General features: G+C 47.2%; 1 protein-coding gene across 2 annotated transcripts in view; it reads left to right on the forward strand.

Annotated features, from left to right (window-relative positions):
- The window catches only part of LOC309564529 (NACHT, LRR and PYD domains-containing protein 12-like), a 579648-nt gene that overhangs the window by 232025 nt on the left and 333403 nt on the right, over nucleotides 1-14220 (forward strand). For both annotated transcript variants that reach the window (XM_082269162.1, XM_082269163.1), the window contains exon 5: nucleotides 7048-8746. In XM_082269162.1, the coding sequence (XP_082125288.1) occupies nucleotides 7048-8746 (1699 nt within the window). The remainder of the gene's footprint in view (nucleotides 1-7047; nucleotides 8747-14220) is intronic.

Raw genomic sequence — 14220 nt, forward strand, 5'->3', positions numbered from 1 at the left:
TGCTGGAAACAATATTACTAGCAAAGATGACAAAAAAGATTGTAGAAAAAATAAAACATGTCTCTTTACTTTCTGAAGCCAGAAATATAACAGTAATATTCAGTAATAAACAAATAAACAAAGAAGGCTTCAGGCTTATTTATTAAAAGGTTAAATGCAGGTTTAAAACAAATGGTAAAACGATGAAACCGTCCAACTAAAGAAATCGTTATAATGTTTGGGGGTTCTGAGTAATTTTTTAGCAAATAAAATGATTTTTACATGTAGGAGAGAAGTGTCGGAATTGGCCTGGGTGGCAAGTGGTTAATTACCATAAGTAAACAATATACAAATAATTATTATTTATTGTTTTTAAGGTAATTTACTATATTTTCAAAAACTGTACTCAAGCAGGTGGCTTAACGGTCAAATTACTAAAGTGTAAAGTTATCCTTCAAACCAGTAATTTCACAGTAAATAGATAAATAATAAATTATGTTATAACGTATAGCATTATAATCAGTGGCGGTTCTACATTAACCGCTTGCCGACTGCGCACAGTATATTTACTGCGGCAGTCAGCCCCGGCCAGGCAGAGTGATGTAGATCTACGTCGCTAGCCTGTCACCGGGTTTTGAGCCAATAGCGGGCGAGCGCGCGCCCATTGAGGCGCGCGGCCGCCTCGGCTCGTTCACAGAGGAGTGCGGGCGTGTGACCGGCGGACCCGATGTCCGCTGGTCACACTACGATCGTCGGTAGAGCGGGAGAAAGGCGGGCGGCTTATGTAAACAAGCCGCCTGTCATTCTCCCCTGTGTAAAAATGGAGATCAGACGGTTCAAATATGTAGAACCGTTGATCTCTGTTTTTACAATAGGAGACCTGTCCCACTACAGTTAGAAACACGCCCCTAGGACACACTTAACCCCTCCCTCTCCAATACAGTTAACCCCTTCCCTGCCAGTGTCATTTTTACAGTAACAGTGCAGTAATGTCACTGGTACCCCCAAAAGTGTAAAAAATGTCAGTCAAGGGTCCGATCTGTCCGCCGCAATGTCGCAGTACCGCAATAAAAATCGCAGATCGCCGCCATTACTCGTTAAAAAAAAAAACACCAAAAATGACAAAAATCTTTCCCTTTGTTAGTAAACGCGATAACTTTTGCGCAAACCAATCAAAATACGCTTTTTGCGATTTTTTTTTTTACCAAACATATGTAGCATAAAACAATTTGGCCGAAAATGTTAAAAAATTTTGATTTTTACATTTTTATGGGGGGGAATTTCATATAAAAAAAAGTGAAAAATATTGTTATTTTTGCAAAATTTACGCTCTTTCTTTGTTTATAGTGCATGATCAAAAAATTTCACAGGTGATCAAATACCACCAAAAGAAAGCTCTGTTTGTGGGAAAAAAAGGAGGTGAAATTCGTTTAGGTACAGCGTCGCATGACCGCGCAATTGTCCGTTAAAGTCACGCAGTAAAAAATCGCAAAAAAAACCCTGGTCAGGAAGGGGGTAAAATCTTCCGGGGCTTAAGTGGTTAAATTGCTCCCCGGGCGAGACTCCCTCCCGACGCCCCCCCCCCAAAAAAAAAAATAAAAAATAACATGACAAAACTTCACATCTTGTACACACCACACATTTTATTGTAGTAATACTATGTCATTCCATTAACAGTCCAATTTTTGCAAAAAAAAATAAAATCAATAAATCTGCTCATAACTTAAATATACTCTGTACAAACCAATATTATTTAAGAAAAAATATTTTAAATTATTAAGAATAATATACAAATAAAATATAGAATAAATCACATTAAAGAAAATTTAATTATTTCACTGCAGAACAGAAAACACAAACTGAAACTAAAATTTGACATTTCTGGCCTTTCTAGATGCAAAGTCATCAATAATGGCATCATATGAGATATGCTCCCCTACTGAAACAGTGCGTTTGCATGACACAGTTAACGCAAATGCACTGTGCTTTTAAATGCATGGCCCACATACCTAAAAATACAGCAAACTTGCCAGTGAAGGAACTGCAGGTAAGTCGCATGGTGCATGATGCCACTGAAATTTTAAAATTCTGCATGCACCTTTTTTTCTGCGGGAAAGCAGCTCATTCAAATGAATAGGATGCTGTGCCTTTGAAAATGTGGGCCCCCAACCTGCATACATGTGAATCAGGCCTAAAGTAGGCCCATCAAGCAGTGTCTGGTCTGGTGGTGGCCCAGAGCCATGCAGCGTGCTCTCTAATAAATAAATCCTTCTGGACACAGCCTGGTAGTGGCGCCTGGTGCTCAAAATTTTTGGGGGGCGCAAACAGAAAAATGTAATAGGCATTGCTTTGCGGCAAAAAACTCTGTAAAAAAATTGTGTGACTTTGAGGTCACAAAACTGTGAAAGGGGCCTTCAGTAATTAAGGTATAGTGTGCCCCCCTTTCAATGCAGAGAGACCAGCGCACCCCCTTTCATTGCCCAGTGACCAGCGCTCCCCCTTTCAATGCACAGTGACCAGCGCGCCCCCTTCAATGCAGTGACCAGCGTGCCCCCTTTCAATGCACAGTGACCAGCGTGCCCCCTTCAATGCAGTGACCAGCGTGCCCCCTTCAATGCAGTGACCAGCATGCCCCCTTCAATGCAGTGACCAGCGTGCCCCCTTTCAATGCACTGTGACCAGCGTGCCCCCTTTCAATGCACAGTTACCAGCATGCCCCCTTTCAATGCACAGTGACCAGCGTGCCCCCTTCAATGCACAGTGACCAGCGTGCCCCCTTCAATGCAGAGACCAGCGTGCCCCCTTCAATGCAGAGACCAGCGTGCCCCCTTCAATGCAGAGACCAGCGTACCCCCTTCAATGCAGAGACCAGCGTACCCCCTTTCAATGCAGAGGCCAGCGTACCCCCTTTCAATGAAGAGACCAGCGTACCCCCTTTCAATGCAGAGACCAGCGTGCCCCTTTTCAATGCAGAGACCAGCGTACCCCCTTTCAATGCAGAGACCAGCGTACCCCCTTTCAATGCAAAGACCAGCGTACCCCTTTTCAATGCAGAGACCAGTGTGCCCCCTTTCAATGCATAGACCAGCGTGCCCCCTTTCAATGCAGAGACCAGTGTACCCCCTTTCAATGCAGAGACCAGCGTACCCCCTTTCAATGCAGAGACCAGCGTACCCCCTTTCAATGCAGAGACCAGCGTGCCCCCTTCCAATGCAGAGACCAGCGTACCCCCTTTAATGCAGAGACCAGCGTGCCCCCTTTCAATGCAGAGACCAGCGTACCCCCTTTCAATGCAGTGACCAGCGTACCCCCTTTCAATGCAAAGACCAGCGTGCCCCTTCCAGGCTGCTGTCATGTGCATTACCCCCCCTCACTCCATTCCCAGGTGCGAACATAGAGGAGAGTGAGAGCAACTTACCTGCAAGTGTGTGTAGTGTAGTGACTACAGTAGTGTACACTACCCTCCTTGGCTCCTCCTCCTCGCCTCCCCCCCGCTAGTTCTGAGCACGCCGCTGCATAACCTGTGTGTGTGTGTAGTGTACTCTCCTCCTCGGCTCCTCCTCCTCGCCTCCCCCCCACTAGTTCTGAGCGCGCCGCCGCCGCTGCATAACCTGTGTGTGTGTAGTGTACTCTCCTCGGCTCCTCCTCCTTACCTCCCCCACTAGTTCTGAGCGCGGGTGCATCCCCGCTCCAGGCAAACTTTACAAGCTCTTCTATGATCCACAGACAGCTGAGACAGGGGATCCATCCATCCATGATCCAGCCACCGGCTCCTTCAGCAGCAGGAGCGGCAGCTGCGCCGCAGCAAAGATGATTTCCTTTTTCTACACGAGTCGTTCGTGTGCCGAGTGCCACCCCCCACGTGATGCCTCCCCGGGCGGCTGCCTTGTTCGCCCATGCCCGAAACCGCCACTGATTATAATATATTATTTTGCTTGATTAACCACTTTACCAACGGAGAATTTTGCTGTCTTAAGTCCAGGCCACTTTTTGCGATTCGGCACTGTGCAAATTTAACTGACAATTGCGCGGTCGTGCGACGCTGTACCCAAACGAAATTTACGTCCTTTTTTTCCCATAAACAGAACTTTCTTTTGCTGGTATTTGATCACCTGTGCGATATTTTGATCATGCGCTATAAACAAAAAAATTGCGACAATTTTGCAAAAATAACAATATTTTTCACATTTTTTATATGAAATTCCCCCCCAAAAAAATGTAAAAATCAAATTTTTTTATAATTTTTGGCCAATTTGTTTTCTGCTACATATTTTTGGTAAAAATAAAATCGCAATAAGCGTATTTTGATTGGTTTGCGCAAAAGTTATTGCGTTTACTAACTAAGGAAAAGATTTTTGTCATTTTTGTTGTTTTTTTTAAACGAGTAATGGCGGCGATCTGCAATTTTTTTTTTTTTGCGGGACTGCGACATTGCGGCGGACAGATCGGACCCTTGACTGACATTTTTGACACTTTTGGGGGTACCAGTGACATTACTACAGTAACCAGTGCTATAAATATGCACTGTTACTGTAAAAATGACACTGGCAGGGAAGGGGTTAATTTTTATTGGAGAGGGAGGGGTTAATGTATGCCTGGTGCTTACTGACGTGTGGGTGGGGGAGGTGACTGAGTGACACAGGGACAGATCGCAGGTTCAGCTATGCTGAACCCTGCAATCTGACCCTGTCTGTCACTTTAGGAGATCCGCCCGCTTTGTTTACACAAGCGGGCGGATCTCCAAACTCGATTCCCAGACGATCGGGGAAGAGCGGTGGTGATCACCGCCGCTCCTCCCCTGGCCCGACTCCTGCTGTAACTGAAAACAGCGGGAGCGAGCCTCCGGCGGCGCGTGCGCGGCGCCCACAAGGGGAAGAGTCCAGCGACGTAGGTCTACGTCGCTGGACGATAACGAGCCACATTGCCGCAGTAGCAGCAATGTGAGCGGGAGTAAAGTGGTTAAAAAAGTATCTTTTCAGCAGCAGCAGATTCTCCCTCTTACCTGCGTGTGTTTTTTACAGTGAAAATACTGGTGGTTGGCAACACTGCTGTATATTTGTTGGATAAGTGTAAAAGTACTAGTTGATGCTGCAAGTGTCCTGTGCTCCCTGCCTGTGTTACTTCATAGAGTCTAATCAGCCCGCTCAGTTCTTCCCTTGGAATATATCCCCCCACTATGTTGAGAGATAAGGAGAGGGGATAGCAAATCTAAACTGTCTAGGGCTGTGTGTTATCTGTCATAAGAGTTATTTATGATACAAGTGTATCAGGTATTTTTCTGTACTTGCAATGTCTTTAAAAGGATAATATGTGGAGAAGTGTGTATATTGCTGAGAAGAAAAATCTCTGTTCGCAAGTAGTGATGAGCCGAATACCCCCCTGTGCGGTTCACACCAGAACATCTCTAACAGGGGAAATGTTCTAGCGAACATGCAAATTCCATTATAGTCTATGGGACACAGACATGAAAAATCAAAAGTCCTAATTTTAAAGCATAAATGCAAGTTATTGGCCCAAAAAAGTGTATGGGGACCTGGGTACTGCCCTGGGGGACATGAATCAATGCAAAAGTTTTTTTTTAATACAATCGTTTTTTTCGGGAGCAGTGGTTTTATACTAAAGTATATATACTTTGTGGTATACACTGTACTGTCTGATCTCAACAAACTGTAAAAAGCAAAAATCTCTCTCCCTGTCAGCCAATGTATTATTAACTGTACTACCCTATCTGCTAAACTCACTACACTCTCTCTGAGGGAATTCCACTTATAAATCACCTACTGGCCAAGGGATTTGAACCCACAACCCTCTCAGTTTCAAGCCTGGTGTCCTACCACCTACGCCACAGTCAAGCCTGCTTAGACTAGAGATAGAAGTTAGTTACCCTGTTTCCCCAAAAATAAGACAGTGCCTTATATAAATGTTTGCTCCCAATGATGTGCTAGTTCTTATTTTCAGGGGATGTTGAACAAAAAAAAGAGGAAATTTATTACCTGTATACGGTATGGTAGTAGTTGTCATCACAAACCAGCAAATTACATCCTCCTGTGTCATTTTATTCCCCCCCCCCCTTCTGATCCTCCAGTGTCATTTTGATTGCCCCCTCTGATCCTCTTGTGTCATTTTAAGTGATCCCACTCACCCCACCCCTGTGCCAGTGGACACTTTCACCAGACATCCACCCCACCCCTTTTTCAGACATTTCCCCCCCTACCTCAGTCACCCCTGTGTGTCCTCACAATGTGCCTGACTCCTGCCCTGCACGACTGTCTAATTGTGAGTCAGCCAGACTCCTTCAAGGCAGAGTGAGCAGCAGGCGGCAGCTTGTCCTGGCGGCGGTGTGGGCTCTCTGATTAAAACATACCTTGCACTTCCTGTCTGCTCCGGCTGCGCTGTGACCAACAGTGAGCTGTGCGGCAGCGCCCGCAGCTACGGTCCAGAGTTACGGTAGCTTCTGGGGGGCCTTATTATCGGGGAGACCTTATGTTCGGGGGAGGCCTTATTATCGGGGAGATCTTATTTTCAGGGGGATGCCTTCTATTTCAGCGAGAGGCAAAACTGTATGTAGGTCTTATTTTCGGGGGATGTCTTACTTTCAGGGAAACAGGGTAGTTATGCAGGGAGAGTGTGTTCAGTTTATGCAGGCCTGACGGTGGCGTAGGTGGTAGGATGCCAGGCTTGCAATTGAGAGGTTGTGGGTTTAGTATCCCTTCACCAGTGGGTGATTTATAGGTGGAATTCCCTCAGAGAGAGTGTAGTGAGCTTAACAGACGCCCCTGAGCAATAATGCAGGAACTCGAAGTTCCTGCGAAGAAGCCCATTTGTTCGCCATTCGGCGAACGGGCTGTGTTCGAGTCAAACTCAGGTTTGACTCAAACAGGAAGCCCACCCCTTTTCACAAGTAATATGGATGACCACACATAGTAGCCTATATCATCAGCATTTGAAATTAAAATGTCGTAATGATAAAAGTATGTTAATATTATGAACACTACAGATGAAAATAATAACAACATTCTCCTCTTCTGCTTTAACCTGATTAATAAAATATTTCCATTATATTCCCAGATATTCAGGAAAAGCACAAACAACATCTGATGAAGAAGACTGAGACTCTAGTGGAACATAAACCCCCAGGAACTACCCTGGAACCACAAAACTTCCTCATCAATGAGCGTTATGTGAAGCTGATTGTAGTCTCCACTGATCAGTTCAGGCAGCGTCCCCAGAATGAGCTAATACAGACTGGGCAAAAACATGAGGAATGCTTGAAGGAAACGCAGACTGGACTGGAACACATTTTCTCTAACAGGCTGTTCCGATGGAACCACCGGTCACATTGTGTACCGCATGCAGTAATGGTGAGCGGTGTGCCAGGAATAGGGAAAACCACACTGATGCAGAAGTTTGTCTATGACTGGGTGACCGGAAAACACTACCAGAGATTTGCCTTTCTCTTCTTCTTCAAATTCCGGGACCTCAATAGACTAGGAAAGGTCAGCTTGGAAGAGATGATTCTTCATTATTATCGACATCTGGAGGGTCAGATTGGAGATATTTTACAAGATCCAGAGAGACTTCTGTTTGTATTTGATGGATTAGATGAGAGTATTCACCAAATGAATTTCAGATCAAGTAACCTGTCCAATCCAAAACAGAGAACACATTTTGGTGAGATTGTGGTCAGTTTGGTGAGGCAGAGTCTTCTTAAGGGTTGCTCTGTACTGATAACCAGCCGCCCAACCAGACTGACATCAGTTGATACCGGTGTTTTCCAGAGAATAGCTGAGATCATGGGATTTCTCCATGAAGACAGACTGATTTTCTTTAATAACTTCTTTGGAAATGAGAAATCATCAAAAATGGCTTTTCATTATGTGCAGGAGAATGACATGCTGTACACTTTCTGTTATATCCCATCATACTGCTGGATCATCTGTACAGTGTTATCAATGTGCTTCAGAGCCCAACCAACAATCACTGATCAGCTGATGATATCATTACCCAAAACAGTGACACAACTCTTTGTGACTTTTGTCTCCAACATTCTGGCCAATCACAGCCAGAATAAAGATGGTGGTCACACTGCCCGGGAACTGCTGACATCTATTGGGCGGATGGCAGAACATGGAGTGATGAATCACATGATTGTATTTGATGAGCGTTATCTGAAGTCATTCAGTGTGAGAAATGATAATCATCTCTTTTCATTTTTAATGCTGGAATCTGGTCAGCCTGTGGATTACACCTTCTTACATCTCACTCTTCAGGAGTTTTTTGCTGCTTTACTCCATTTTATTAACTATGACCCTCACAGATTACAGAAAACACTTGATGATGCTGAATTCTACAAAGATGGGCGTGCTGAAATATTCCTCCGTTTCCTCTGTGGTCTCTCAGACTCTTCTACTAGATCCATGTTAAAGTCTCATGTGGGAGAATTGTCTACTCAGGCTGCCAGAGATGTCATCACCTGGATCCAGAAGAAAAACACAGAACAAAGACTTTACCAATCTACAGATGAGAGAAAGCTTATCAATGCATTCTACTATCTCTATGAGAGCAGGAATAAGGCTCTGGTGTCACAATGTATTGGATCAAACAAAGTTGACTTTTATTCAGTCCCCCTCAGCCCTCTGGACTGCTCTGTGCTGTCTTTTATCCTTCAATGCTGCACAGAGACAGAAGTAGATCTCTCCTCATGTAATATTCAGAGTGAAGGATTGAGGAAATTTATACCGGCTCTACACACCATCAAGAGTTTGAGGTAAATATAAAATCTTAATAATCACATTGCTGTAATAAATTGGTATTTTAAGGTGTTTTTCCAGATAAATGATTAATTATTGGTCTGATTTATCTTCTGTTGTATGCAGACTATACATATCTATTTATGTGAATACATCAGATAAGACTTAAAGTAGAACTGAAGGCAAAACCTTTTCTTTTCTTCTTGGGTAGAGTAAGGGAAGGTTATAACCTCTGTCAGTTTTTGTCATCAGTGTCCCATTGGGGAGAATTCCCTTCACTTCCTGTCCTATAGACAATATAGAAAGTAGGTGGAAATTCCTCCAAAGTGAAGCAATCCCTGGTTGTCACCAGAACTAGTGTCCCTATTGGAAGATTTCTCCTCTTTTCCATGTTCTGGCGACAACCCAATTTTTTATTTTTCACTTGCACTCTCAGTGATAACATTAAGCAAGACAAATAGAGAGTGTGAACCTCCCTATTTGGGGACAGACAGTAATAAAAACCTGACAGGTACTCTAATCCTCAACTCTATTGAAACCTAAAAAAAAGTTTTATCTTTAGTTATACTTCAATTTTCACAGAGAAATATATTTCTTATGAAATTTTGAATTCCTACCCAGAAAGAAGAGATAAATGAAGTTGGGTTTTTACCTTTTGATAGAAAACTGAACAGGGTGGGTGCAGTGGATGTTAAATGTGGGTGTGAATTAATGTGTGAATAAACCAGTGGGCTTTAGACTACTTTTACACTGCTCTGTATCAAAAACGTTGTAAAAATGCATATTCATTTCTGCAGTATTTTTCCTGTATTGCAGTAAATTTAATGTAACATATGATGTGTTTTTGCAATGTTTGTGTTGTGTTTTCCCCATATCACTTCCCAACTATTCTAATGTGATTTACAGTGTGACGATGCAGTGCTACTTGCTTTCATGATTAATGCGACTTTGATTCACCATCAATGCTACTTTAGAAGTTCTTAAGCCTGGATTCACAAATTACATGACAAGGGAAATCCTATTTTCCTGGACCTCCTCATGTCAGCCTACTATGGGTCAGCTCCGCCCCTCTGACCCCTTTAGGACAACCTCTAACTAGCCTTTAAAGTGCGGCTGTCTCCCCTAGGAAACTGTTCTTTTTTCGTCCTTGCTTTGGACACCTTTAAAAAAAAAAAAAAAAAAAAGTTATCTTTTCTTGTGGCCTTCCAGGGTTCAGCCTCTCCTGGGTAAGAAGACCCCCTCTTATGGGTTGTAAATCTCCCTCGATGGTGGGTTCCCCTTGGTGCTGGGGGTTAGTTACATTGCAGGATAAATTGCTGCATTTCATACTGATACCATTACTTGACAGTTAAAAACTGCCACAGATGCCGTATTCCAGTTATTGTTACAGTATGATAATGAAGCTGGCTGGTGATTTTTGCTGTATTTTTCCCCTTAAACATGCTTGCTGGCTCTTGTAGTTCGCTAGAGATGGTGGTTTTGCATGCTCCAGTGTGGGGGGAGGGGCCAGCCCAGGCTTCCTCTGATCAATATGGAGCTGTTGGAATGCATTTAATCAGTGGAGTCTCCTGGTGCGGCTGGCTTCCTTTTCCTCTGTGGCCAATACACCGTGTATAACTGGGTCTCTGCTGCCCTCACTGTGAGTACATGCACATCCTGGTCTACTTTGCCTGTGTTGAAGCTTGGGGTATTTTTGTCTATAGCTGCCACCAATCTCAAAGCACTGAAGATTTTTTGAGAAGGAATTTGTTTTGTTTTTCTTTATCTTTAAAAAAAAAAAAAAAAAAGAGAGCAATGCATGTGGCCATGACGAAATACATTTTTGTCAGTTGGTCACTTCGATTATACCTGCATACCTCCCAACTTTTGAACTTCGCAATGAGGGACACTGAAAGAGAAACCAAACCTGCGGCGCTTGCAGTGGCAAATTGTGGGTGTGGCCAATTGCTTAGCAGTGGAAGGGGCTTAAGGGATAGGGTAAACAAAACCCAGACTTCCTAGTACTCCTAAAATATGCTTTGATTGCTCAGCCTACCTTAAGGCTGCATTCACATGTCAGCGTTTGGATCGCGGGCAGAACCGCCGCGGTTCCGCCCGCGATCCGGAGATTATTGCAAATCGCGGGACGCCTAGCGTTGCCCGTTGATTTGCAATAGCCCCCCAAACGCAGAGCGATGTTGCCGCGATTTCCGCCTGCCGAATCGCGGCAACATCGCGCAAACAAAATCGCGGGACGCAATACGCTCCAAAGAAGCTCTTGTACTTCTTTGGAGCGTATTGTGTCCCGCGATTTTGTTTGCGCGATGTTGCCGCGATTCGGCTACAGAATGCAGGGGTCAGACTCTGCACCATCCACCCCCCCAGCTCTATACACCCCAAATGCCCACCCAGCTCCATACAACCCCCCCCCCCCCCATCCACCCCAAATGCCCCCAGCAGCTCTATCCACCCCAAATGCCCACCCTAGCTCCATCCACCCCAAATGCCCACCCTAGCACTATCTATCCCAAACACCCATCCAACCTCCAAACCAGGGGCGGACTTACCATTCGGGGATTAGGGCACTGCCCGAGGGCCCAGGGTCAGTAGGGGGCCCCATGAGAGGCTACACACTTCAGAAAGAAGCCAGGAACTTCAATGCAGGCTATGCTGTGGTAGATATTTAAATGCCCACTCTATGTGGCTGAGCTGCAATTTGTAGGTGGGGCTTTGTGTGGCTTGAGTGTGGACACAGGGGGCCCCATGATCTCTGATTGCCCGGGGGCCCCATAAGTTGTCAGTCCACCCCTGCTCCAAACACTCCAAATGTCCACCCCAGCTCCATCCAGCTCCATTCACCCCATATTCCCACCCCAGCTCCATCCAACCCAAATGCCCCCTTTAGGGGGGCGCAAACAGAAAAATGTAATAGGCGTTGCTTTGCGGCAAAAAAAACGCTGTTAAAAATTGCGTGACTTTGAGGTCACAAAAGTGTGAAAGGGGCCTTCATTAATCAAGGTAGAGTGTGCCCCCTTCAATGTAAAGTGACCAGCATGCCGTGCCCCCTTTCAATGCAGAATGACCAGCATGACCCCTTTCAATGCAGAATAACCAGCGTGACCACTTTCAATGCAGAATAACCAGCGTGACCCCTTTCAATGCAGAATAACCAGCGTGACCCCTTTCAATGCAGAATGACCCGCGTGACCCCTTAATGCAGAATGACCCGCATGACCCCTTAATGTAGAATGACCCGCGTGACCCCTTAATGCAGAATGACCCGCGTGACCCATTAATGCAGAATGACCCGCGTGACCCCTTAATGCAGAATGACCAGCGTGCCATGCTCCCCCACCCGAGACCGGTGCACTTACCTGCAGCGGCGTCTCCTCGAGTCCTTCTGCCTCCTCCTCGGCCAATGGCATGGTTTTGCCTTTCGGCCAATCAGGAAGACCGCTTCCTGATTGGCCAGGAGGAGGATCTGTGTGACAATAGCAAATTTTCATTCGCTATTGTCACACAATGGGTGGACTCGGGGTGCACTGCTCTGCTCCCTGGGTCCACGCTTCTGATCGGGAGCCGAAGACGAGGGCGGAGCTGGGAGGAGGAGGGGGTGGGCAGCAGAGATGGACCGGAGACATTATCAGAGACATTATCTGACAGGACACCGGCGGCCAGATTTCCCGGGACTTCAGCTCAGCTCCACGGGACCCAGGGACCCACTTCAAATTGCAGTGGATTCCGGGATGGTTGGGAGGTATGGAAGCCACCCATTAAAGTTATGAACCAATAACAACAATTTGAGCCTGACCACTTCCTCTGGCTGATCTAGATCTGTAATAGAGTGCTTGGGGGGAATTTCCACCAGGTAGGTAAGTGGAATGCAGCACCTACAGAGCCTTTTTTTATGCCCTGGGATAGTTTGGAAAGCTTAAAAAGTTCAGTTTTTTAACTTTCTGCTATACATGACAATGGAACAGAAAGGAGAGGGGGGGCAGAGGAAGGGGAGTAGAGAGGATGGGGAAAGGGGAAAGAGGGGAGGGAGGAGAGAACAGGGTGGGGAGAGGAGGACAGAGAGGAAGAGTGGGAGAGAGGGTAGGGGGAAGAGGACGGAGGGAGGGGGTGAAAGAGGAGACAAAGGGAGGGGTGAGAGAGGAGACGGGGGGTAAGAGAGGAGACAGGGGGGGATGAGAGAGGAGACAAAAGGGGGGTTAGACAGGGGGGTGAGAGAGGAGACAGAAGGAGGGGTGAGAGAGGAGATGGGGGGGGTGAGAAAGGAGACAGGGGGGGTGAGAGAGAGAGGGAGGAGAGGATGGGGGGAAGAGAGAGAGGGGAGGGAGGACAGAGCGAGGGGGGAGAGAGAGGGGAGAGAAAGGACAAAAGGAGGGAAGGAGAGAGGACAAAAGGGAGGGGAGGAGAGATGACGGAGGGAGGGATGACTGAGGGAGGGAGAGATGACAGAGGGAGGGAGGGAGAGATGACAGAGGGAGGGAGGGAGAGATGACAGAGGGAGGGAGGGAGAGATGACAGAGGGAGGGAGGGAGAGATGACGGAGGGAGGGAGAGATGACAGAGGGAGGTAGGGAGAGATGACAGAGGGAGGGAGGGAGGGGACAGATGGAGGGAGAGAGGGAGGGGACAGAGGGAGAGAGGGGACAGAGGGAGGGAGAGAGGGGAGAGAGGGAGGGAAAGAGAGGACAGAGGGAAAGAGAGGACAGAGGGATGGAGGGAGAGAGGACAGAGGGAGGGAGGACAGGGGGAAGGAGGGAGAGGACAGGGGGGGAGGATAGAAGACAGAGGGAGGGAGGAGGGGAGAGAGGACAGAGAGGGAGGGAGGACGGAGAGAGGACAGAGAGAGGGAGGAAGGGGGGAGAGAGGGAGGAAGGGGGGGCGAGAGGACAGAGGGGGGGCGAGAGGACGGGGGGGGGGAGAGGGGAGAGAGAGGACAGAGAGAGGGAGGGAGAGAGCACAGAGATGGGGTGGGGGGAGAGGATGACAGAGGGAGGGAGGGAGAGATGACAGAGGGAGGGAGGGAGGGAGGGAGAGAGAGAGAGAGAGAGGACAGAGGAAGAGAGAGGACGAGGAGAGGGAGGGAGAGAGGGAGAGAGGGGAGAGGAAGGGAGAGAGGGGAGAGGGAACAGAGGGAGGGAGAGAGGGGACAGATGGAGGGAGAGAGGGAGGGGACAGAGGGAGGGTTCAGAGGGAGAGAGGGGACAGAGGGAGGGAGAGAGGGGACAGAGGGAGGGAAAGAGAGGACAGAGGGAAAGAGAGGACAGAGGGATGGAGGGAGAGAGGACAGAGGGAGGGAGGACAGGGGGAAGGAGGGAGAGGACAGGGGGGGAGGATAGAAGACAGAGGGAGGGAGGAGGGGAGAGAGGACAGAGAGGGAGGGAGGACGGAGAGAGGACAGAGAGAGGGAGGAAGGGGGGAGAGAGGGAGGAAGGGGGCGAGAGGACAGAGGGGGGGCGAGAGGACAGAGAGGGGGAGGGGGGAGAGAGGACAGAGAGAGGGAG

The sequence above is a fragment of the Pelophylax lessonae genome, assembly GCF_965119305.1.
Source record: "Pelophylax lessonae genome assembly, chromosome: 9".
Lineage (NCBI taxonomy): Eukaryota > Metazoa > Chordata > Amphibia > Anura > Ranidae > Pelophylax > Pelophylax lessonae.